General features: G+C 40.6%; 1 protein-coding gene and 1 long non-coding RNA gene across 13 annotated transcripts in view; one reads left to right on the plus strand and one right to left on the minus strand.

Moving 5' to 3' along the window:
* Adgrv1 (adhesion G protein-coupled receptor V1) overlaps positions 1–26,867 on the minus strand; it is a 538,324-nt gene that overhangs the window by 8,599 nt on the left and 502,858 nt on the right. For 7 of the 8 annotated variants that reach the window (XM_017315364.1, XM_017315363.1, XM_017315365.1 and 4 more), the window contains one exon: positions 3,237–3,425. In XM_017315364.1, the coding sequence (XP_017170853.1) occupies positions 3,237–3,425 (189 nt within the window). Of the gene's footprint in view, positions 1–3,236; positions 3,426–6,853; positions 7,104–26,867 lie in introns of those variants that run through there. The other variant, XR_001780748.2, reaches the window with a different exon arrangement.
* On the plus strand, positions 43–25,202 carry Gm32639. 5 transcript variants are annotated; one of them, XR_382679.3, is made up of 3 exons: positions 43–425; positions 2,550–2,643; positions 20,865–25,202. It is a non-coding gene; the product is annotated as a predicted gene, 32639 (long non-coding RNA). The 5 variants fall into 5 exon arrangements; XR_873699.2 differs by lacking the exon at positions 43–425 and having other exon boundaries at positions 2,169–2,643; positions 20,865–20,958; positions 21,057–25,202; XR_873698.2 differs by lacking the exon at positions 43–425 and having other exon boundaries at positions 2,169–2,643; positions 20,865–21,156; positions 24,912–24,940.

A 26,867-nucleotide genomic window follows, 5' to 3' on the forward strand; every position in this document is an offset into this window, starting at 1 on the left:
TTTCTGTAAAGTGTATGTTAAGGAAATCCAGAAGATACTCCAAATTCTTAATCTAAAATATATTTTAAATAGACAAAGGACATAATGAGCTAAAGGGAATTTATGCATATCCCTCCTTGGTTTTTGATTAAATGCTCAAAAAGACTTCTGTCGTAAGATGATTAAATGTCTTTCTAGGTTACTGACAAACCAGGTTAGTGGAAAATGAGCCCTCAACCGTTCTCCCTGTGGCCTTCCCTGCTCCTGCTGGCCTTTTAGATATCTCCCACAGTCTCTCTTCGACAGCTGGCTCAAGGCCAATTTTGAGCCTCTGAAGAATGTAGACAGACTTTAAGCTATGCAGTTGTGCAACACCACAGAGGAACACTCAAGCAATGGCTCCAGCCCAGGAACAGACAGTCACAGCTGTTACCTTCTATTGCAAGGTATGCTGAGAGACTGCAGGGACACCTCATGCTGAGAAACGTAAACCAGGGATCTTAGAGAAGGTAAAACCTCAAGGTGATTGTCACTAAGAATCCAGGCATCTAGACCTCTCTTCAGTGACAGAAATACTTCCTATCTGAGTTCTACAGCACTGCAGCTTCTGAGCACACTTGTCGATGAACATTTACAGTGTGGTGGGGTAAATGACAGTCTAGATCCGAAATGTCAGTTACTTTAATTCGGCCACACATACCTGAAAGAAAGTTCAAAAAACAGGTCAAGCTGAAATGGATGTTAAATTGGTAACCATTCAACAAGAACAATGGATCTTAAAATATTCTTGTTGGTTTTGGTCACTCATTATGATAAAGTACCTCTGTTTTAAGAACATCTGACATATAAACATAGTGCTAACTTTCAATATATTTCAAAGTAATGAAGAGTATCTTTTTTCTTTTTCAAAAAATATTGAAGATTTATTTTTATTACATGTGTATGACTGTATTGCCTGGTTGTATGTATGTGCACCATGTGCATACCTGGTCCTTACAGAGGCCAGAAGACAACATCGGATCCTAGGACCTCAAGTTATAAATGGTTGTGAGCTACCAGGTAGGTGCTGGGAACTGAAGCTTGGTCATCTGTTAGAGCAGCAAGTGCTTTTAACTGCTTAATCACCTCTCTGGCTCTGGCATATCTCAAATTTTTAAATATCTTTCTTAACTTATTCATATTACAGCTAAATAAATATTCTTTTAAATCAATACCTTTCCTTTCTCCTACCTATCCACTTATCTACTTTATGTTTATCCATTATGAGTTAATAATTCTTTATATTAAAAATTTCCCATTCAAATCAAAAGGCTATACACAGTAATGGCATTGTAATCATTTGCTTAAACTTTAGGCTGATAGAAATGAAAGTACCTCCTACATTGCAGAGAAGACAATAAGTATTGCTGAGAAGAAAGATTATCTATCTATCTATCTATCTATCTATCTATCTATCTATCTATCTATCTATCTCTATCACCTAATCACCTACTTCTGTCTGCCTATTATTACTTTTCTTTTCTCATTAATTCATTAATTGACTTTAAATCCTGATTACAGTTTTCCATACCTCCTCTACCCCAGTCCCTCCCTCTCTTCCTTTCTCTCCTGTCCTCCTTCCCTTTCTTCTGCGAGAAGGGGAGGCCTCCCATGGATATCAACCCACCTTGGCATATCACGTAGCAGTAGGACTAGGTGCATATTTTCATATTGTGGCTAGATAAGGCAGCACAGTTAGGGGAAAGGGATCCAAGGCAGGCAACAGAGACAGAGGTAACCTCTGCTCCTCTCTTAGGAGTCCCACATGAAGACCAAGCTGTACCTCTGTTACATACGTGTAGGAAACCTAGGTCTATCTCATGTGTGCGTCTGGTTGGTGGTGCAGTCTCAGTGAGCACCTATGCGCCCAGGTTACTTGATTCTGTAGGTTTTCTTGTGGTGTCTTTGGTCTTTCTGGCTCCTTCAATTCTTCCTCTCCCTCTTCCAGCAGATTCTCTGAGCTCTGCCTAATGTTTTGCTGGCGGGTCTTTATATCCACCAGAATGGCTAAGATCAAAAACTCAAGCACCAGCTCATGCTGGAAGTGAAGGATGGCCACTCCTCCATTGCTGGTGGGAGTGCAAACTTGTACAACCACTCGGAAAATCAATTTCTCACTTTCTCAGAAAATTGGGATCTCGAGACCTAGCTATACCACTTCTGGGCATATACCCAAAAGATGCTCCACCATACCACAAGGGCACATGCTCAACTCTGCTCATAACAGCTTCACTTGTAATAATAACAAACTGAAGACAACCTAGATGTCCCTTGGCTGAAGAATGGGTAGAGAAAATGCGGTATATTTACTCAATAGAATATTATTGAACTATTAAAAACATTATGAAATTTTCTAGCAAATGGATGGAACTATCACATCTCTATTTAGCACCCATCTTGGAGTTACCCATCAATATCTATTTATCTAGCCACCGATCATCCTATCAATATTTCCTCTTCAAGAAAGTGTTTCTTAAATTCATGCCAATATGTTTTTTTTAAAGCAAACCAAATATTCTTTTCCTTGCTAGTCTTCTTCATAAGGAATGGCTGCTGAGCACATGCCTGACCTGAGCAGTTACGAGGGCTGTGCATCTCTGCCTCTTCTTCGACAGATCTATTCAGGTATGCTTTTCAGTTTAAATAGTGGCCCTTCTAATATGTCGCCAAAAGGCAGGGGTGGAGGGCATGTGAGTCAGACTCAGGAAATCAAACTTGTATGGACAGAATAATATAGCCATCAGTGGGAGGCAGTTTTATGGAGGAAATCCTGCCTGGATTTTCCAGGAGGGCCACTAAAGCGCTCTCTGAACCTTTGTTTTAGAATGCTTGATCGTATTGAAATTGAAAAGAGTGGCTACTTGTTTTCTTCTCTTTGTGGGGATTGAAAAGTGTCAGGGGGACAGGCAAATAAAGACAGCTAGCCGTGAGAGTGTGCTTTTAGGAAGAATAGTATCTTACGAGAGCATTTCTTAAACATATTGATATCTCTATCACATCAAATTAGGAGTTCTGAAGGTTTTTGAAGGAAATGATGCATTGTTCTCTGATTTCTCAGTCTAAATGGCTGATCCAAATCGCTCACAGGACAGAAAAGACATAATGATGATACCTCAAATAATACTGCAGAGAGGAAAGGACTCCGATGTCAGTCAGTAACCTCTGTCTTACACTCAGAAGGCAAGGGAGGAGAAGCAGAGGGAGGGAAGGTAACACACCTCTTCCATAGCATTGATGAGGTTCTGGGTAGACTTGTTTATCTCTCCAGCTGGAGGTATTCCGCTCCCAGGAGTGAAGAAGGCTGTGCTGGGTCCTGGGTGACCATTCATTTCTACTGTATAGCTGGCCTTCATAGGGCAACACGTTTGGTTGTGTAAAATGAAATAAACCACAAAAACATAAAGTCCCTAGAAAAGGGAAAAATCAATTAGTAAGTATGTCAAAGGTCATCTGGCCAGCTCAGCTAAACATAAAGCCAGCAAATCTATCTGACTACCTTGAGGATGCTCCAGGCTTACCCAAATCCAGGAGTGACTGACAGGATGCTGGCAGTCAGGTAAGAGGTCACTGCCAGTTCAAAGTCACTAAATGCTCATCAGTGTTGCATAGGAAGTGTCATTAGTCATTTTTAAATTAATATATGTGCAACTCTGTGCCTTCCTAACACATGAAAGCGAATTACAGAAATTTATGAATGAGTTGTATACATCTAGATGTATACATGTAGAGAGCAAACAGCTTGTCCTGTAAAAAGGGACTGTTTTTACTCCTCCATCTCAACGTCTAACTAGCTGATGGGGCATTCTGCTCATCTTGTGTGTGTCTGGAAAGAGCTGAACAGCTGTCACTTGACACCCTGTGTGCATCTCACCTCCTTACCTTCCTGGGAACCAACTCACTGCATAGGGACTCTGCTGATTGCTTAACAGTTAAGCAGAGCTTCTCCATACATGTTGCACAAGAACAGCAAACCTCTCTAGTGCATTCTTCAAAAGCCGTTAGCCCTTCAAATTCCTCACAACATACTTGAACTCTTGATAATTACTCTGCTTCCGTCACAAAGAAGGACACTGCCTTTCTGTTCGAGTTCTGCTCATTACACCCTTCTTCCTTCATGTTTTCCACACGTGCTGTACTTACTGTAAGACTACTGTTCAAAGCCTAGTGATTCTGACAATTTCATTTAGACAATAAGATACCTTAAATTGTGTTTTTTTTTAAATATTTCTTGGTGTTTAAAATTTGAATGCATATAAGAATTTGTCACTAAAATTTTGAATCCACAAAGATAAAAATAAAGATACTCAGCTAATTAAAGAATAAATAGAATTAATGTAAAAGTTTTTCTGAAAACATCAACAAGTGTCAGCATTTGTAAAATGTGCTGTCCCCATGGTTCCCATCATCTCTCGAGTATTGAAGCAATTGGAACTGTACCAGCTGTACAACTGTACCCGAACTGTCTACACTTCTTAGCAATCACCACAGCCCCCCCCCCCCAGTCAGAATTAGCTTTTACATACAGGACCTGAGAGGACAAGGTGCTATGCTATACATGGCTGTCTTTGGAGGCGTGTGAGAGTCTAGACTCTTCTCTTTCTACTAGGGTGACACCTTTTCAGCTGGTCTCTATAACTAAGAGCATTTAAAAAGCAGTGGTGTGCATGCTAAACACACAAAAACAAAACAAAACTCCTCATTGTTGTACTTGTCACATCAGAGCAAGCAGAAACACACATTTCCCTTTGATTCAGGCTTGTCTGTTTTTGGAGAGCATATTAATATTCCAAAAGATGTAGGCCCAGTGAATTGGTTTCAAGTACAAATGATAGTGTGCACATTAATAGAAACAAAGTCTTCCTGAAAACACCCATGCTCATCCAACATTTTTTCTTATACAACTAACTTTTCACATGACTGTGACCTAATTACATTGGCCACAGCAATAGACAAAACAGGAAAAAAATTAAAGTGTCAGCCTTAAATGTTGTGCAATGTTCCTGATTTATTTCGAGGTCACTGGAAGTGTTGAGATGTGTCAGGTTAAAAGCTGGATAAGGAAACAAACCTCATGCTTTAAAACCCATCTCTGAAGACCATCTGTTAAAGCTCTGCAGCCTCTCCTGCTTGTTTTCATATCGAGCCTTTCATGCGCCAGGAAATGTTCTGCCTGCTGAACATAGCTACACTCAAAAACTGCATTGTTTTTGTTCTTAAAAGCATAGAAGTACATGGCAAATATTTTGAGACTTTTAGATGTGCTCCAGGAAACACAAACATGGTTAAAATAAAAAGGAAAGAATGTTTAAATGCAGATTATGCTTAAATTGACTCTTGCTTGGTCTCGGCCAAGCTGTGCAAATATAGAAAGGGGGCCTGCATTATCCAAAGTATTCAGCTGTGGAGGTTTCTGACCTCAGAGGAAAAACAAGTTCCCCTTCCAAGTACTGCACGCTGTGTGCAGGGTCCCACTACAGTGTTGTGTGCAGCAATTTCAACAAAGCACCTGGATTCTCCGTTTGTAGAATGTTGCGGTCACAGTCTACACTGCCGGGCCCTGGGATGCATGGATAAAGGAGCATGATTCCTGCTCTCAGACTGCTCACAAATAAAACAATATTTGACCCCCACCAAGCATCAGGTTCATAAACACCAGCTATCTATACTTCCTGTCATTTACAGATGGCAGGTTTACAGGGAAGCTAATTGTGTCTATGAGTTGCTGTTTTGATTATTTTCATGGTCCTTCTATAATCATGAAAATGCTTTTAAGAGTCTTTAACTTATTTACAGTTGGATTGACTATAAAATTAAGATCCATTCTGTATTTCTTTTGACCCAGGAATAAAAACTTATTAATCAATGTTCTGTGAGCCACAAAGGAAATCATCCATAGTTTAAAGGATTACATATGCTCATTACTCTCTTTTTAAAGAATTATTTATTATTAGTTTATTATTATTTGTTTTCATTTGTTATTATTTATTTCCTTACATGATTTTCTTTGCATCAAGTGCATGCAGAAACCCACAGAGGCGCTTGAATCCCTTAGAACTGGAGTCACAGGGGTTTGAGTTGCCTTGTGGGTGGTAGGGAGCAAACGCAGGTTTAACTACTGAGACAGGTCTCTAGTGTGTTCAGCGTGAAGCAAGCAAAGGGAGTTCAGCTGTTCGCTCCATCATGTCTGTCAGTCCCGAGCTTCAGTTCACATGTTTAACAAGAAGTGACAAGACAGAACTGGCTAAGACAGGAAGTGGAACGTGGCTTGGCTGTGTTGGACTCTCTTCTGAGATCTTTCTCCAATTTCATCAAGCTATAAAGGATCCTGGCTGAGTGACACTTCAGGCTTCCATGTAGAGCCCTGCAACTCTCCTGCCTCCAGAGATAGGGCAGGACAAGGTGGCATCATCAGAATTAAGTTCTCTTAATCTCAAACATTTGTTGTTTTTTTGGTTGGTTGGTTGGTTGGTTTTTCGAGACAGGGTTTCTCTGTATAGCCCTGGCTGTCCTCGAACTCACTTTGTAGACCAGGCAGGCCTCGAACTCAGAAATCTGCCTGCCTCTGCCTCCCGAGTGCTGGGATTAAAGGCATGCCCCACCACGCCCAGCTAGCATTTGGTATTTTAAGGAAATCTATTCAATCGCAAGTTCTTAGAAAGAGGAAATGCTCAGTGCTCTTAGTTACGTTTTGTTTGTTTGTTTATAATATAGTCTCTGACTCAAAGACAGAACTCAAGAAGTAATTAATAAACCAGAGACCACAATTCTAAACTGTTATCAGCAGGCAAGTGTGAGAAGGGGTAAGGACAGAGGTGGTATGTGTTGGGTTTCTTACTTTGAGTCGTTTATAATTATAGCTGGTCCAATTCAGTAATGGGTTGATAAGATTCTTCTCCAAGTTAGTGCTTTCCACCTCATGTGCATGTACAGACCCAGTTTTTCCAGAAGGAGCATGAAGTCAGGGGTTGGGGTGTGGTCCTGCTCCTCTGGTGCGTGTCTCTTGGAAGCTGCTGCTTTCTACTGGGGCTAGGTTTGTTCTTTTCTGCGGTTACTTTTCCTCAAAGGCTTACGGCTTTCACTCCTCCCTTGGCAAACAGAGGAGTGAAAAAAGAGAAACAGAGAAGTCACCATGAGCCCTTCTTTCTGGTTTGAAACTGCTCTAGGGATCTGACCTGCTGCATTTTGAATCACTGGTCACTTGGCAATAAGGACGATAGAGTGTGGGTCAATAACAAAATTGGAAAGACAAACACAAGATTGTGTGTGTGTGTGTGTGTGTGTGAGAGAGAGAGAGAGAGAGAGAGAGAGAGAGGAATTTTATATTTAATTTCTTAATTTTTAAGTCTTTCTCTTAAGTTGAGTTTTTTAAGTGGATCTTCTTAGTTTATACTTTAAATAAGATCTGCAGTTTAATCTGTATAGACACTAGAGAAAGGAAACATGAGCTCATTCTGAGGACTGTTGACTGGTCAGTGTGCCTGCTACCTAGACATTTAGAAGGCATTTATTACTCAAACACTTCTCACAGCATTGCCTACTAGGTACTGGGGGTTCCATCAACTTCTGCTGGAATGCCTTCTCATTTAAGGGACTTTCAGTTCAGAACTCACATAAGGAAAAAGAAGTTAGCTGGTTTCAGGAATATCTGGCTCTGGTGAATGGCAGGCCTAAAATCAAGAGATCTAGACAGATGTCTATGCTAGGATCCACACAAGAGAGAAAAACTACATGTGAAGTTTTCTGAAAGTCACACGAACAAAAACAGCTGGTGTCACAAAGCCCTGAAGTCCTGGATTGGAAGTTTCCAAATGCAAATCACATTGGGTGGTAGGATGGAGGGGCAGGTAACAGTGGAACCCACAGGGAGAGAAAAAAGCTCTACTTTGGGAGGAAAAGTAAAGGACAGGAATATTTATTTTATTTTCTCCAGGGATGAGCAAGCCCTTTGATAGATTATCCAATTCCAAGTGGTCATTCCTAAATACATATACTCAGGAGCAACGCTAAAGGAACGCAGTAGCTTGTATTTATTACTGCATCTATCTTTAGATATGTAAAAAAAATTAAAGAATAATAATGAACTTTAGTGTGATTGGGAGGAGAAGAAAGGATAGAAATGATATAAATATAGTAGTTGGGTATAAAATTCTCAAATCTCCTAGAAGCCTATTCTTTATTAATGGAAGGCAGAAGAGGAGTTGAACTAGAGGGGAAGGGGAGTGGGGAGGGACTGGGACTAGAGGGATGGAAAACTGTAGTCAAGATATATTTTATGACAAAAGAATGTGTTTTTAATAAATAACAAAAATAAAAACACTATAAAATTCTAAATTGTACTACTACCATTCACATTTCGGTATAAGTACTTTTTATTAACAATTGTCATCATCATCATCATTATTATTGTGTTTTGTTTTGTTTTGCTTTTGACAGGATTTCTCTGTGTAGTTCTGGAACTGGTGCTATAAACCAGAATGGTCTTAAACTCAGAGATCCATCTGCCCCTTGGTTCCTGAGTGCTGGGATTAAAGGCTTTTGCCACCACTGCTTGGCTTTTTTTTTAATTGGATATTTTCTTCACTTACATTTCAAATTCTATCCCAAAAGTCCCCTATACCCTCCCTCACCCCCCACTCTGCTCCCCTACCCACTCACTCCCAAGTCTTGGCCCTGGCTTTCCCCGGTACTGGGGCATATAAAGTTTGCAAGACCAAGGGGCCTCTCTTCCCAATGATGGCTGACTAGGCCATCTTCTATTACATATGCAGCTAGAGACACGAGTTCTGGGGGTATTGGTTAGTTCATATTGTTGTTCCATCTATAGGGTTGGAGACCCCTTCAGCTCTTGGGTACTTTCTCTAGCTCCTCCATTGGGGGCCCTATGTTCCATCCTATAGATGACTGTGAGCATCCACTTTTGTATTTTCCAGGCACTGGCAAAGCCTCACAGGAGACAGCTATATCAGGGTCCTTTCAGCAAAACCTTGCTGGCATATGCAATAGTGTCTGCATTTGGTGGCTGATTATGGGATGGACCCCCGGGTGGAGCAGTCTCTGGATGGTCCATCCTTTCGTCTTAGCTCTGAACTTTGTCTCTGCAACTACTTCCATGGATATTTTATTCCCTATTCTAAGAAGGAATGAAGTATCCATGAGTTGGTCTTCCTTCTTGATTTTCTTGTGTTTTGGAAGTTGTATCTTGGGTATTCTAGGTTTCTGGGCTAATATCCACTTATCAGTGAGTGCACATCAAGTGACTTCTTTTGTGATTGGATTAGCTCACTCAGGATGATATCCTCCAGATACATCCATTTGCCCAAGAATTTCATAAATTCATTGTTTTTAGTTGCTGAGTAGTACTCCATTGTGTAAATGTACCACATTTTCTGTATCCATTCCTCTGTTGAGGGACATCTGGGTTCTTTCCAGCTTCTGGCTATTATAAATAGGGCTGCTATGAACATAGTGGAGGATGTGTCCTTATTACCGGTTGGAACATCTTCTGGGTATATGCCCAGGAGAGGTATTGCTGGATCTACTGATAGTGCTATGTCCAGTTTTCTGAGGAACTGCCAGACTGATTTCCAGAGTGGTTGTACAAGCTTGCAATCCCACCAGCAATGGAGGAGTGTTCCTCTTTCTCCACATCCTCACCAGCATCTGCTGTTACCTGAATATTTTATTCTAGCCATTCTGACTGGTGTGAGGTGGAATCTCTGGGTTGTTTTGATTTGCATTTCTCTGATTATTAAGGATATTGAACATTTTTTCAAGTGCTTCTCAGCCCTTTGGTATTTCTCAGTTGAGAATTGTTTAACTCTGTACCCCATTTTTTAATGGGGTTATTTGAATTTATGGAGTTCAGCTTCTTGAGCTCTCTGTATATATTGGATATTACTCCCCTATCAGATTTAGGATTGGTAAAAATTCTTTCCCAATCTGTTGGTAGCCTTTTGTCTTATTGACAGTATCTTTTGCCCTACAGAAACTTTGCAATTTTATGAGGTCCCATTTGTTGATTCTTGATCTTACAGCACAGGCCATTGCTGTTCTGTTTAGTAAATTTTCCCCTGTGCCCATATCTTCGAGGGTTTCCCCCACTTTCTCCTCTATAAATTTCAGTGTCTCTAGTTTTATGTGGAGATATTTAATCCACTTAGATTTGAGCTTTTTACAATGAGATAAGAATGGATCAATTCGAACTCTTCTGCATGATAACAGCCAGTTGTGCCAGTACCATTTGTTGAAAATGCTGTCTTTTTTCCACTGCATTGTTTTAGCTCCCTTGTCAAAGATCAGGTGACCATAGGTGTGTGGGTTCATTTTTGGGTCTTCAATTCTATTCCATTGATCTACCTGTCAGTTTTTATCACAATTGCTTCGTAGTACACCTTGAGGTCAGGCATGGTGATTCCACCAGAGGTTCTTTTATTGTTGAGAAAGTTTTTGCTATCCTAGGTTTTTTGTTTTTTGTTTTTTGTTATTACAGATGAATTTGCAGATTGCCTTTTCTAATTCAGTGAAGAATTGAGTTGGAATTTTGATGGGGATTGCATTGAATCTGTAGATTGCTTTCGGCAGGATAGCCATTTTTACTATATTAATCCTCCCAATCCATGAGCATGGGAGATCTTTCCATCTTCTGAGATCTTTTTAAATTTCTTTTTTCAGAGACTTGAAGTTCTTGTCATACAGATCTTTCACTTCCTTAGCTAGAGTCACACCAAGGTATTTTATATTATTTGTGACTATTGTGATGGGTGTTGTTTCCCTAATTTCTTTCTCATCCTGTTTATCCTTTGTGTAGAGAAAGGTCACTGATTTGTTTGAGTTAATTTTATATCAAGCTACTGCACTGAAGCTGTTTGTCAGGTTTATAAGTTCTCTGGTGGAATTTTTAGGGTCACTTATATATATACTATCATATCATCTTCAAATAGTGATATTTTGACTTCTTCCTTTCCAATTTGAATCCCCTTGATCTCATTTTGTTGTTGAATTGCTCTGGCTAGGACTTCAAGTACTATATTGAATAGGTAGGGAGAAAGTGGCCAGCCTTGTCTAGTCCCTGAATTTAGTGGGATTGCTTCCACCTTCTCTCCATTTACTTCAATGTTGGCTACTGGTTTGCTGTAGATTGCTTTTATTATGTTTAGGTATGGGCCTTGAATTCCTGATCTTTCCATGACTTTTATCATGAAGGGGTGTTGGATTTTGTCAAATGCTTTCTCAGTATCTAATGAGATGATCATGTGATTTTTATCTTTGAGTTTGTTTTTATAGTGGATTACGTTGATGGATTTCCGTATATTAAACCATCCCTGCATTACTGGAATGAAGCCTACTTGGTCATGGTGGATGATCATTTTGATGTGTTCTTGGATTCGGTTTGCGAGATTTTTTGAGTATTTTTTGCATTGATATTCATAAGGGAAATTTGAAGTTTTCTTTCTTTGTTGGGTGTTTATGTGGTTTAGGTATCAGAGTAATTATGGCATCGTAGAATGAACTGGGTAGAGTACCTTCTGTTCCTCTTTTGTGGAATAGTTTGAGGAGAGTTGGAATTAGGTCTTCTTTGAAGATCTGATAGAATTCTGCACTAAACCCATCTGGTCCTGGGCTTTTTTTGGTTGTGAGAGCATTGATGAGTGCTTCTATTTCTTTAGGGAAAATGGGACTGTTTAGATCATTAATCTGATCCTGATTTAACTTTGGTATCTGGTATCTGTCTAGGAACTTGTCCATTTCATCCATGTTTTCCAGTTTTGTTGAGTATAGCCTTTTGTAGTAGGATCTGATGATGTTTTGGATTTCCTCAAGATCTGTTGTTAGGTCTCCTTTTTCATTTCTGATTTTGTTAATTAGGATACTGACCCTGTGCCCTCTAGTCAATCTAGCTATGGTTTTATATATCTTCTTGATTTTCTCAAAGAACCAGCTCCTAGTTTGGTTGCTTCTTTGTATAGTTCTTTTTGTTTCCACTTGGTTGATTTCTGCCCTAAATTTGATTATTTCCTGCTGTCTGCTCCTCTCGGGTGAATTTTCTTCCTTTCGTTCTAGAGCTTCTAGGTGTGCTGTCAGACTGTTTGTGTATGCTCTCTCTAGTTTCTCTTTGGAGGCACTCAGTGCTATGAGTTTTCCTCTAAGGACTGTCTTCATTGTGTCTCATATGTTTGGGTATGTTGTGGCTTCATTTTCATTAAACTCTAAAAAGTCTTTAATTTCTTTATTTCTTCCTTGACCAAGGTATCATTGAGTAGAGTGTTGTTCAGTTTCCACATGAATGTTGGCTTTCTATTATTTATGTTGTTATTGAAGATCAGCCTTAGTCCGTGATGATCTGATAGGATGCATGGGAGAATTTCAATATTTTTGTATCTGTTGAGGCCTGTTTTGTGACCAATTATATGGTCAATTTTGGAGGAGGTACTATGAGGTGCTGAGAAGAAGGTATATTCTTTTGTTTTAGGATGAAATGTTCTGTAGATATCTGTTGAATCCATTTGTTTCATAACTTCTGTTAGTGTCCATGTGCCTCTGTTTGTTTTCTGTTTCCAGGATCTGTCCATTGGTGAGAGTTGGGTGTTGAAGTCTCCCACTATTATTGTGTGAGTCCAATGTGTGCTTTGAGCTTTACCAAAGTTTCTTTAATGAATGTGGCTGCCCTTGCACTTGGAGCATAGATATTTAGAATTGAGAGATCATCTTGGTAGATTTTACCTTTGATGAGTATGAAGTGCCCATCCTTGTCTTTTCTGATAACTTTGGGTTGGAAGTCGATTTTATTCGATGTTAGAATGGCTACTCCAGCTTGTTTCTTCGAACCATTTGCTTGGAAAATTGTTTTCCAGCCTTTTACCCTGAGGTAGTGTCTGTCTTTATCCCTGAGGTGGGTTTCCTGTAAGCAACAAAATGTTGGGTCCTGTTTATGTAGCCAGTCTGTTAGTCTATGTCTTTTTAACTGGGGAATTGAGTCTATTGATGTTAAGAGAAATCAAAGTAATTGTTGCTTCCTGTAATTTTTGTTGTTAAAGCTGGGAATCTGTTCTTGTGGTTGTCTTCTTTTAGTTTTGTTAAAGGATTACTTTCTTGCTTTTTCTAGGGTGTACTTTCCATCTTTCTGTTGGTGTTTTCCCTTTATTATCCTTTGAAGGGCCGGATTCGTCAAAAGATATTGTGTGAATTTGGTTTTGTCATGGAATACTTTGGTTTCTCCATCTATGGTAATTGAGAGTTTTGCTGGGTATAGTAGCCTTGGCTGGCATTTGTGTTCTCTTAGTGTCTGTATAACATCTGTCCAGGATCTTCTGGTTTTCATAGTCTCTGGTGAGAAGTCTGGAGTAATTCTAATAGGTCTGCCTTTATATGTTACTTGACTTTTTTCCCTTACTGCTTTTTTCCCCTCAATATTCACCTTTATTGTTAAGCTGCTTTATTGTATCTCTTCCTTTATTGTCTAAGAATTTAATAACACATACCATATGTTTTGATTATATTTATTTACCATTTCCTTCCCTTCTGATTCCTGACCCCTCCACTCTCCACCCCCATTATTCTCATCCAAGTTTGTGTATTCTTTTTGGTTTTAAACCCAGAATCCACTTAGTACGGCCTAAGTGGCTGTGCGTATCAGTCTATCTACTATAGCATAGGTACCCCTTACTGCTTTTAATATTCTGTCTTTGTTTAGTGCATTTGGTGTTCTGATTATTATGTGTCTGGAGGAATTTCTTTTCTGGTCCAGTCTGTTTGGAGTTCTGTAGGCTGCTTGTTTGTTCATGGGCATCTCTTTCTTTAGGTATGGGAAGTTTTCTTCTATAATTTTGTTGAAGATATTTGCTGGCCCTTTATGTTGAAAATTTCATTCTCATCTACTCCTATTATCCTTAGGTTTGGTCTTCTCATTGTGTCCTGGATTTCCTGGATGTTTTGAGTTAGGATATTTTTGCATTTTCTTTGATAGTTGTGTTCATGTTTCCTATGGAATCTTCTGCACCTGAGATTCTCTCTTCCATCTCTTGTATTCTGTTGCTGATACTCATATCTATGGTTTCTGATTTCTTTCTTAGGGTTTCTATCTTCAGAGTTGTCTCCCTCTGGGTTTTCTTCATTGTTTCTACTTCCATTTTTAGATCTTGGATGGTTTCCTTCAATTCCATCGCCTGTTTGGTTTTGTTTTCCTGTAATTCTTTAAGGGATTTTTTTGTGTTTCTTCTACCTGTTTAGCAGTGTTTGCCTTCTACTTGTCTAGCAGTGCTCTCCTGTAATTCCTTGAGGGATTTTTGTGCTTCCTCTTTAAGGGCTTCTACCTCTTTAGCACTGTTTTCCTGTATTTCTTTAAGTGAGTTATTAGTACCCTTCTTTAAATCTTCTACCACCATCATGAGATATGATTTTAAATCCACATCTTGCTTTTCGGGTGTGCTGGGGTATCCAGGACTCGTTGTGGTGGGTGTACTGGGTTCAGATGATGCCCAGTGTTCTTGGTTTATGTTAGTAAGATTCTTACCTTTGCCTTTCGCCATCTGGTAATCTCTGGTGTTAAGTGTTCTAACTGTCTCTGGCTGGAGCTTGTTCCTCCTGTGATTCTTTAGCCTCTGTCAGCACTTCTGGGAGTACAACTCTCTTCTAAGCCCCAGTGGTCAGAGAACTCTCTGCAGGCAAGCTCTCCTCTTGAAGGGCAGGTGTCCAGCAGTCTGGAGCTCTGATCCACCTCCTCAGTTCTGGGGTCAGAACTCTCCCTGTAGACTGACTCTCCTCTGGCAAGGAATGTGCCCAGGGGTCTGGGTCTCAGCTCTGCCTCCTGGCTGAGAATGAAGGCCTGGGGGGGACCCTGACCAAGAAGCTCTGTTGCTTCTATCACCCATGTGCTCTCAGGTGATCAGGAAGTCCTGAGTGTGCTAGGGGTCCTGTGGTGTGGAGAGTCCTCTGGTGCCCTAGATGCCCACGGCCAGATTCACGCAGAAGATGGCGAGGCTGGCCCCCTACCTTAATGGATCCCAGCCTCAGGTTGGGCAGGGTTCCTTTGTCCCTGTTCGTGCAGGCACAAGACCCTCCGGGATTCTTTGGAGCAGATGTTGGGTTCCACTCATCTGTGATCCCGAGGTGATCTCGAGGTCCTGCAGCGTGGAGAGCACTCTGGACCCCTTAGCAGCCTCCTCTGGGCTCAGAAAGAATATGGCAGGGGTGGCCCCTGACCAGAACGGATCCCAGCCTCTGGTTGGGCAGGGTTCCTCCGTCCCTGTTCCTGCTGGCACAAGACCCTCTGTGATTCTTGGAGCTGGTGTTGCGTTCCACTCACCCGCGATCAGGTGCTCCTGAGGTCCTGTGGCATGGAGAGCACTCTGGAGCCCTTAGCGGTTTCCACTGGGCTCAGAAGGAAGATGGTGGGGGGTGGCCCCGACCGGCACTACCTGGCTTATTAACATTTACTAATTGTACAAATTTCTGGATTTCTGGGGTATCTCCATATTTTTATCTGTTTTGTTTGCTCTCATTCCTATTCCTTCTATTTTCCCTTATCTGCTCCACCTCCGCATCTCCCAGTCCTGGATAGCCCCTATAAATAACTTTTAAACAATTAAAAACTATTTATCTTGTGTGTATAGGGTATATTTTGTATACAAATATAACTGTACCATCAGCAGCCAGAGGAGGATGTTAGATCCCTTAGGACTGGAGTTATAGGCAGTTGTGATCCACCATGTAGGAATTAAACCCAGGTCTTCTGGAAGAACAACCAGTGCTCTTAATCACTGTTCTTAATTGTTGGTCTTTCCAGCATGCCTCTAAATAAGTTTTGAGATTTTTTTCCCCTGGGGCGGTGTGGTGGTTTGAATGAAAATGGTCCCTAAAAGCTTCATTTCTGGCCCCAAGTTGGTACACTGTTTCAGAAGGATTAGGAGGTGTGGCCTTGTCAGAGGAGGTGTGGCCTTGTCAGAGGAGGTGTGCACTGCAGGTGGGATTTCAGGTTTCAAAATCCCCAGGTCTATACCAGGCCCAAGCTCTCCACCCCGACTCGCACCTCCCACCTCCCGCTACTCTTTCCTAGCTGAAGATCAGAATATGAGCTCCTAGCTACTGCTCTAGCACCTGGCTGCTTGTCATTATGCTCCCACCATGATGATCATGGACTGACCTTCTGAAACTGTAAGCAAACCAGCAATTAAATGCTTTCCTTGATAAGCTGCCTTAGTCCTGGTGTCACTTCACAGCATTATAACAGTAACAAGGACAGACAGGGTCTAACTAAAAAGTCTAGGCTAGCCTGGAAACTGCCATGTGGCCCAAATGGGCCTCAAACTTACAGACCACCCATGTCAGCCTCAAAAGTGCTGGGATTACAGTCATCATGAATTCAGCCTAAATCTTTTAAACAGAGTTTTCATTACCATCCTTCAAGTTGCCATTTTGAAAACAGGGCTTTAAAAGTTAGTGCGTGGTTCCTACTTAATCATCCTGTGGAGTAACCATAACTAGGCTGCGGCAGGTGACCCGAGAAGAGTGTCACTCTGAAGATGAGTCCGGAAACTGAATGACCTGGTGCCAGGGGAGATCAGTGGGCTGTGAAAGCAAACTAAACTGCTTGCATGTTTGAAGTGAAAATATGTAATGTATTTTAAGTACCAGACTGGAGGAGAGGGGGGCAAGTAAGGTGAGAGGCCTACAAGTGGAAGACAGCTGTGTGGTAGATACCCAAGCTGTGTGGGTGTGTGAGGTGCATGAAGAAGGTTTGTTGCTTTGTTTTTGGTGATACTGTACAGACTAAAGAGTAGAGTGCTCAAGATTAAACATCTAGAGAACATTCAGGAAGAATGACCTGAAAAGCAAGCAAGGAACTGATAGCAAGTCAGAGGGGAAGACAACCACTGGTGTATGGCAGAAGCAAGAAGAAGAGTCTGTTCTGCAGGCATGATGTACTTTGTGTTGTCAAAAACAGACACAGAGGAAAAAGTAAATGAGGCACATTTTCAGGTGCCACTGCTACCACTGGGCAGAACACAGTGACCACAGAGAGACTGATGACAGGTGACTAGAACACACAATGTGCTGACTAGAAGGTATCTTTAGATGAGGAAGGTAGCCTGACTCATGATCTTAGATCCTTCAGTGCCATCCCTCAGGGGGCAGTTGTGGGAGGGCTCCACTCCTGTCAACACTACCAACTTCTGCCATTCTTTTCTTATTCGAAGCAAAAGACTGTATAGCTCAGAGTTCAAGTCCTTGAAACAGCCTAAGGAATGAGGTACTCCATCTGAGGGGAAACACTGAAATCATGCTGTGCATCACCAGTTCCCTGCACTGCAAGAGCACTGTGGGCATATCCTTCCAGAAACTTCACCCCTTCTATGATAGAAATGCCTTGTGCTCAGTGTTGGGATTTGCAATTGATTACTATCACATAGGCTGCTGAAGACTGTAAATATCTGCTAAAGTCGTATACCCTGGGTTTCTAGATCATTTATATTGCTTTGTAAAGGAAAGGAATCCTATAAATAAGCTTTAAAGAAATGGTTGATTTCCTTACAGTATGGTTAACTAAATATCAAAGATGATTTAGAGCTTTGCTTTTTAACCATTCCTGTATGATTCCGTGGGAACACAATGAGAAACTCTAGCAAGCTCTAACACAACACAGATGCCATAACAGTTAGAAGGTACAGACTGAGAGAAAAAGCTCGCCAGTTCAATCAGCAAGGTCCAAAATGTTTTATTAGCCCATAAATATTCCTTATGCTAGGACCTTATAGATGCCACACTTAGAGATGCCATATAAAATAGGCATAAACAATAGCTTCCAATTAATAATATTCTGGGGATATTATTTGTTATAGACTTAATAAGCTGACATCTGATGACAAATTATTTAGTAGGGGCAAATAACAAGATATCATTTTTGTCTCAATTTTCTTATTAGAGAAGCAAAGATTCTATGGATGCCTTGTAGAGTAGTTGCTAGCAAAACTTGAAGTACTCATACATATGTTCTTTAAAAAATGTAAAAATTTGAGGCAAACTAAGTTTATGCTTATTGACAGAAAGGAAAGAGGAAGAAAATACAGAGACCAAGACTTCTTTAAATAGTAAATCTTAACACTCAGAAGGAAGTATTCAATCTTGGCTTAAAACTACAATTTCTGTGGATTTTCTGAAACCCATTAATTATGTGAGGCTCTTGTGTAAGCATAAAACAATAATAAATTAGGCAGAAGGTTGGATTTATAGCTGAGCAATTACTAGGGTGACCTTGGATTCTACTTTGCCTGTGACCATGCTGGTTTGCTTCTGATTTCTGAGTAGTACAACCAATTTAAGTTTACCCCCAACTAGCTTATAAATAAATGAGATTCACACTATGGTTATTTTGGCTTTGACAATTACCCCTAATCTACTCTTTTAACTGCTGGCCTGGCTACCTCCCCAGGTTACTTGCTGTTACCCCAGATACTTGCTTTTTGTCCTGGCCAAATGCTCATGGTCCATCTCCCCTCATGGCTGTTTCATATCTCCTCCTCTCACTTCCTTCTCCTCTCATCTCTTTCCCTCAACCAGGCCACTCCAAACCTCCCTCCTTCTAATCTCTCCAGTAATATTGGCTGTAGCCCATTTTATTTAACCAAGAGTTTTAAATCAAGGAAACAAGCTTTGCATTACAAAGGCTTGTAAACATGAAAATATACTCCTAGGCCCAGACTTCCCTTCAGGTACACAATTTAGCATTAAAGTACATAGCAACAGGCCAAACCTCAACATTCCTGAGTTGGTGTGCTGAGTCAGCATCTTTCTTCATATCATTACCCCTACTCCCCCAGTCCCCCACCACTCACCCCTCACCAACTATATAAATGTTAAGGACTTCGTGGCAAACTAGCAATTGCTTACCAAGGGCGCAGCATTATCCATACTACTCCAGTTCATGCAATATTCCTGTCAAATGCTCCCCTGCCCCACTTTAAACAAAACCCATATTTTGGCCAGCTTCTTTTACATGGGGATGATCTACAATTTAAGTTCTCTACTACCAGTCTTGATTCAGTCATTGAGTTTATATGCAATAGTTGACTGTCCACTTGTAGAATTTGGTAAGCAGTGACTGGAAGAAAAGTTGACCCAATGGGCATGCAGGCTTGCTTTGCTTGACACAAGCTTAAAAACCTGAGGGCAAGAACTTGGTAATAAGTTCTGAGCTTTGCAGACTCACTGACTGCTCAAATGTGCAACACACCTGAAGCCATTCATTAATTCATATTTTCCCAGCAATAGTACAGTTAAATTGCAGTTCTCTTTTTGGCATCTGTTTCCATGGCAAATTCCAAGTAAATAAGGGGATGAAGGTTTGTAAGTACAGTTGTTATAAGTTGTTAACTTGAAACAAAGTCACTTATAGTATGTACAGGGGTGTGTGGGGGCACTTGTGGGTATGTTTATGTGTGCATGCTCATGCGTGTATGTACGAAAGACCTTTGAGACTACACTGAAAAGTATGCCATATTTAACAATTTTGTCCTTTTAATAATATATATATATATATATATATATATATATATATATATATATATGGCAATAACTATATGTAATGAAAGAATTTTTCTAAAATTAAAAAGTTAAAGCCCTCATTCAAATTTTGGGTTCCTTTACAAAGCCTTGCAAGTCTTTCATGCACAGAGCAGTTCATGACTTGAATTCAATGTTGCCAAACTTATTGGAGAATACATATTTTACAAACTTACACTCGGGTTGTAATTATAGGGAAAATAAAACCAGGGAGATGTTATAGGACAAAAATCTCAGTATTTTATGATAACAATAATCCTTAAAATGTAAGAAAACATTTTAGATTTCTATGAAGAAATGTCTGTGTAGTTAATGAGAACAATGCATTCATATATTTATATATGATTTCTTAAAATTATGATTCAGTGGCTATCAGTTTATATGATTTTTTTCAGTGTCTTAAGGTTTTATTGCTATGATGAGATACTATGACCAAAGCAACTCTTATAAAGAAAAACATTTCATTGAAGCTGGCTGATAGTTTCAAAGGTTTAGTCCCTTATCATCATGTGGGGAGCATTCAGGCAGACATGGTGCTAGAAAAGGAACTGAGAGTTCTAATTCTTGATCTGCAAGGAGCAAAAGGAGACTAGGTGCCACACTGGGTATAACCTGAGCATAGCCCACCCCCATAGTGACAAACTTCCTCTAACAAGACCATACCTACTCCAACAAGACCACACCTCCCAACAGTGCCAGTCCTTATGGACCAAGTATACAAACATATAAGACTATAGGGGCCATACCTATTCAGACCACCGCAGTCAGCAATAGCATCCTGACACAAAGAAATAGCATGCAGTGCTGGAAGCAGGTGGAAGCTTACTTGCTTTTGTTTCACTAAAGAATCACAGAAACTTACATTTTTAGGATATGCACTATTTTCCCTATGAATTTTAGGCATATGTGTTAAATCAGCAGGATGAGATATGAGAGTTTTGTCCTTTCATTTTATCGAAGCTCTGACATATAAAAATGAAGCCAGTAATATACTAAACAGTTTCCTTTCACTTGGTGTTAGCTATGGCTAACTAGTCATAGGCCATTTCTTTTAGCATGTCATATGAACAAAAAAAATTATTTAGCTGAAATTTTAGTTCTTAACTAGAAGCACACCCCTTACAATAGAGAATCTAAGTCAGCAGTGTCCCCAGAAGTGTAAAGAGAAGCACACAAATGGAGAAAGGTGATTTCTCTCGTAGCAGGTCTGAACGGCCTGCTCACCATCTCAAAGCTTCTGTATACTGTGTTCAAATCTTCAAATAATCTACAAAATACTTTCATTCTTCCAGCTACGAGACTCCAGAGAGTTCAGCAACCTCTTATCTGGTATGTGTCTCTCTTCATCCAGCTTGGACCCCCAAGTGGAGCATGCCTCCATTGTTTGTGAGTTCTGTCTCAGCTCAGAGTGGATGGGCGCACAGTTCCAGGGGAGCAAGGATGTGTGCAACAGAAACTAGTGTTAGCCACACTTGTTCATCTAGGTGGATCATCTCCAGAGACTGAAGATATCAGCAGGGCCTAGGATATCTGGGCGGCTCCTTCTCCTTCTGCTCCCAGCCCCAAATCTAACCCTTCAATAAGGTGAGTCAATTTTATCTTCAAAATATCTCTTAAACTTTTACCTCTCTTCAAATCCTACCCAGATTCTGTCTATGCTGTTCTTGTCTCCATAAGAGATGCCACTTCTTTCTGCACTTGTAGCCATTTATTATCATCACTTTTATAATGAAGACCTAAATCTTAACATAGGCACATCTCAGCATGCCCTGGACACCACTCACATTTCAACACCAGCATTGATATGACACTCTCGATGCCGAAATTTAGTTACCCTAACTCTAAATAAATGTCCATGCCCATGTGAAGGTCTTTGTATGCCCATGGCTTTTTCAAAAAATCTCACTAATATTTATCACACATGTATCCACTGGCCACTGTGCTCTTGTTTCAAATACTCTGTGGGCACGAAGGATGCTTGGGCTGAGTAACACAGAGCCTCCTTCCTTCACCTCCTCGCAGCCCCGCACGTGAGCTTCCTTCTCTGTGCTTCTGTGGGACTTGAGCACATAATCACCGTAAGTGGATGAGATGTGCGGGAGTAAGTAAAAATTAAGAGGAACAACAAACAAACAAACAAACCCCCAAGAAATAAACTCATCTTCCTTTACGGGAAGTGGAGAGAAAAGGTTGCTAATAAATGGTTTCATCTTAATGGAAAAAAATGTAGTACTGTTTCATGCTTAATTATACAGTTGCTAAAGACTTTGGATTGCTTCTGGTTCCTGCCTGACCAGAAGCCCACGTCAGGGTGCCCAGGAGATTTTAGTCTCATCTGCTGGCAATGACACTAAGGATTTGAGTTTCCACCTCCCAGGGAGGGAAGGGAGATGGGAGTGGGCTACAGAACTGATCATAAGGAAGAGTCATTCCAGGGGAGTTGAGCTAGAAAACTCACACAATTTCTCCTTTTCAGGTTACTGGGAAGAAGGTTAAGCCCATTTATTTACTTTCTGTAGATGACTGGTCCATTTCCTCACACACTCACAAATCACTCTGTAAATTAACACATCATGAATACTTAAACAGTGAATCTGATTTTTGGAGACTTGTCAAAAACATGTTTAAAAAAAAACTGCTAAACTAAAAATCAAATTTTGACTTATGATATTTCCAAAGAAAATCAGCTTCTGAAATGAACTTGTGAGAAAATAACCAACCAGCAACCCTCTGTCCTTCCCTGGTTAATGAAACAGGGGAGGCTGCTGTGGGAAGAGGAAATCATCCGGGAACTCCAGACAGGGAAGAAGGCTACATTCTTACCGAGTGGCTTGCGTTAGCATTGCTGTGGCCTCGGCACACTGTTACATTGGGGAGAAGATGTTAAAGTAGATCTTCAATGGTTCTTGCTCTTTTGCTGCATACCTCACAATCATGCATTGGAATAGACAGAGGCAGCACTAGGAAATGTCACCTATACTTTTCAATTACAAAGGACATGAATTTCAGAGGGAGTTGTTATCCATAAAGATAGTAGTAGAACATTCTAAATTACTTTTACCTTAAACTTTAATCTAGATTGGGTTCAACAACTCATCTGGTAAAGAAAGTCATTTGCCACCAAGTCTGACAATATAAGTTTAAGTCTTAAAACCCCATACACAAAAAACAAACAAACAAATAAACAAACAATATAAAAAAATACTTAATCTATTACATTTTCTTAGTTCAGACAATGTACAGCCAAGCATCATATGATAGCAATGGCCAGTGGCAACACAATATAGGAAAATTTAATCAGCTTGCAACATCTCACACATCTTAGCTATACATACACTCAGAGTGAAATCTTCTGATGACACCTGCCTCAGATCATGCGTATTCCCGCCAGGTTGTGTTTTTAGCACAGGCCTTGGCTTTTAGGTTGACTACAGTTTCCTTCATCTATATTTTGGTTTTATTAATAGAAGTCTTATTTTGTTTCTTCCAACAGTAGAGGGTTGCCCTTATAATAATCCTCTAGTAACTTAAAGAAAATACTTATTTCCCAGTTATCCTGTCTTGCCTAAGTCTGTACTATGTATGACAGTGATGCACATGCTAAGGGGGATGCAAGTGGGATATGGGGTGGCCATTCTTGTATGTAAACAAGACAGACATGCATGCCTTCATGAAGGTTTATTTTCAGGGCAGAGAAGCCTCAACCGGAGGTATAGGAAGGGAGAGAAGAGGTGTGGGGATATACAGTAGGCCAACTCATTGTAAGGATCTTTTGTGATTCTTAGCATTCATTTTAGTATTTGTTCATTTGTGAAGTGCTTTGGAACCAAAGAGGAAACACATACACCAGTCTTCAAGCAGGTACTAATTCAGAGAGAAGACAAAAATAACTTGATTGTATCATAAAGCTGGGATGAGATAAAAATCATATAGGCAAAATTCAGAGCTGAGGCCCAAGACATAAGGCCACTGGGAAAAGTTCTGCCTTAGCGCTTCCAGAAAGACACAGGTGACACAAATCTCACACCATTTCTGTGGCTCCCCCCAGCACTTTTCATCCTGATGCTTCCTACCCTAAACCTCTCCAGCCCAGCAGCTAGTCTCCACTCCCCATCCCTGTATAACTCAGCCATTTTGGCTATGCACTCCCTTGGTACACACACTGTCTTAGTTAGAGGTTTATTGTTGTGTAGAGACCCCCATGACCACAGCAACTTTTATAAAGGAAAACACTTAATTGGAGCTAGCTTACAGTTTAATAAGTTCAGTTCATTAGCCTCATGGCCGGAAGCATGGAACATTCAGGCAGGCATGGTGCAGGAAAATGAACCGAGAGTTCCACATCTTGTTTTGCAGGTAGCAGAAGGAAACTGACACACGAAGCCTGGCTAGAGCATATATGAGATCTCAAAGCCCACCTTCACAGTGACACACTTCCTCCACCAAGACTACACCTACTCTAACAAGGCCACACTTTCAAATACCACCACTCCCATGTGCCAAGCATTCTAACACATATGTCTGTGGGGAATAGCCCTATTCAAACCACCACCCACTCTCTTGACCTCTTGGTTGGTGGCTCCTCTCTTGTTCTGCTTGCCCCTCCTTATCTTCCTCTCTTACCCATCTCTCCATGACCCAGTTCAGTCTGGACTCTGTCAGATGTCTCTGGCTATTTCCCCCCCTCATATCTATGATAAAACCATCTCCTCAACCATATCTAGAAGTGGCCATGTCCTCATTTTTCATTTACAGACAAGTTTCATTTTGTTCTTGAGAGCAAAGACAGTTCAGTATGGTTGGAACTGGAGAGAAGTTAAATGTAGGAAAGACGGAGGAAGGAGAGTAGATGAGGCTGGAGAAGAGGCAGGGAGGACTCAAATGCAGTGGCCGAGGCTGGGGAAAGGTGGCTTTCAGGAGTGCAGAGGTGAGGTCAACCTGGATTAGGTATAACATGGGGTTGGAAGTAGAATGTTTGAGTGAGAATTCATGAAGAGCAAGAGCAATACTTACAAGTTCAAAATAAGGAGATTAAAGGACACAGATAAGTCCTATTTTGCACCTGTTGGGTTTGAGTTGTCTTTATTGTAATATCCATCAAGGATGTGCAACCATGCATAAAGATCTGGACCAGAGATTTGAAGTTTAGGGATCATAAATTTGTTGGTGTTGCCCTGGGATAGACTTTTGTTAAGAAGAGAATTAAGCACAACAAGCAAAATCCAAAGCTACATAGGGATAGTGACATAAAAATTATCTAGAGTTCTTAGACATAGTTGGGAGGAGCCAAAAGTTAGGTATAAAGTAATATAATTTATGATTTTGAAAATTACCTGTAGCCTCCCCCAGCCTTGAGCAGGCTGGCTCAGACCTGTTCTGCCACTGTGAATGAGACCACCTAGGGTGGAGTCTTCAGACCTAGATAGGTCTATTGTTCTGCCACCTGCACTCTTCTCCAAGATGCTGGTACTCCGGAGAGGTTGAAACCTGTCTTCCTGAGATAAGCAACACCCTGGACCAAGTGCTAACAGGATGGCGACAAAGCATCAAGAGCCTGGCGTGGCGGGGGATGGGCCTTCCCCCTTTATAAGCTTAGACTCTTAAGTAAACATTGTGCCTTGATCAGAAAATTTTGTCTTGGTTTCATTATTTCTCTCACCATCTATTCTCTATGTAGCCCCAGCCTACCATTCAGGAACCTGGTTTGTGTGGCTGCAGGTGGCTACAATTACCCTTATGTTGCAAAGGGAAGAGAGTAATCTTTTGTATGTTATAAAACAAGTCTCCTGAAATATATTCTATCAGTGACTAACATCTCTCCTTACTTCCTTTTCCCTGCCCTGGTAACACCACTGTCCACTCCCTATGACCAACTTTTTTACAGTCTACATTAGTAAGACCATGTTATTTAGTTCTGTGTCTGCCTCATTTAATGTCTTCCACCTCCTTTCAATGTTGCTACAAATGACAAGGTTTCATTCTTTGCTATGGCTAAATAATATGCCATTGTGGATATATGCCACAGTTCCCTTTGAAAAATGTTTTATTATCATGTATTAATTATATATTATCCTGAATTTCACATCACATTTTCATAAATGTGCATTCTGTATTTGTATCACATACACTCCCATCATCTGCTAATTTCCCTGTTTATACCCACTGACCCCCCCTTCCTTCCCAATACCCCCTACTTCTACTGTCAAATCTTTTTTTGTGTATTATCCAGTGAGTTGCATTAGCATTGCTCATAGGATCATGGGCGAAGGTGTATTCCCAGGAATGTGGGCAGCTTACCAGTAGCTACACCATGGAAGAAAATGTCTCTCCCTCTACTACTACCCATTTGTTTCATATAAATCTTGGGGGTTGGGGAGTGGGCATAATGAGCCTCTCCCTTGGGAAGCTGTTGACTTGCCCAGGGTTTACACATTTCCTTTACCTGTTCATTAGCTAGTAGATACTCTGCATTTTCTCCATTTCTAGGCTTTTGTGAACTGTGCTGAAACTGACATGGGAATGCAGATATTTCTTCTATGTTTTTACTTCCTTTTATTTGTTTATATGAAGTTATGGGACCATTTCAAGTTTTCATTGTTCGAGGAACCTCTGTGTCTGTAACTGTGCTCCACAATGGCTGTACTAGTTAATACTCACATCAACACTATGCAAGAGGTTTCCTTTCAGCACATCCCCATAAGCGGTTACTATCTGTAGTATTAGTAGTAGCCTTTCTTGCGGGGTTGAGACATATTTACATATCCTGAATCTCTGGGGATGTTGAATGTTCCACAGACCTATTGGTCATTTGTGCATCTTTTGAGAAATGGCTATTTAGATCTGCTGATTGTTTTCAAACATTGAGTTGTTATTATTTCAGCTATTGTTGCCATTTTGTATTGCAGTTCTTGGGTTCTTACATGTTTTAGATAGCAATGTCTTTTCAAATATATACTTGGCAAATATTTTCTCTTATACTATTCTCTTATATTATCTCTCCACTCTCATGGCTGTTTCCTTTGCTAAAGATGTTTTTAATAATATGTGTCAGTGCACCATGTGTGTATGTAGAGCACACAGCACATATGTGGAGGTCAGAAGACAACCTGGGTACCATACTTCCCCATCTGCTTTGAAGCAAGGCATCTATCTTGTTCACTGATGCGTACACCAGACTAGCTGGCCTACTCTAGATTTTGAGTAGATTTTTGTCTAGTAGGAATAAGGTGGCAAGTACTGTAGTGTAAGATCTGATGTCCCCTGGATTCTACACACACACACACACACACACACAC

Source organism: Mus musculus, chromosome 13 (assembly GCF_000001635.26).
Source record: "Mus musculus strain C57BL/6J chromosome 13, GRCm38.p6 C57BL/6J".
NCBI classification, from domain to species: Eukaryota; Metazoa; Chordata; class Mammalia; order Rodentia; family Muridae; genus Mus; species Mus musculus.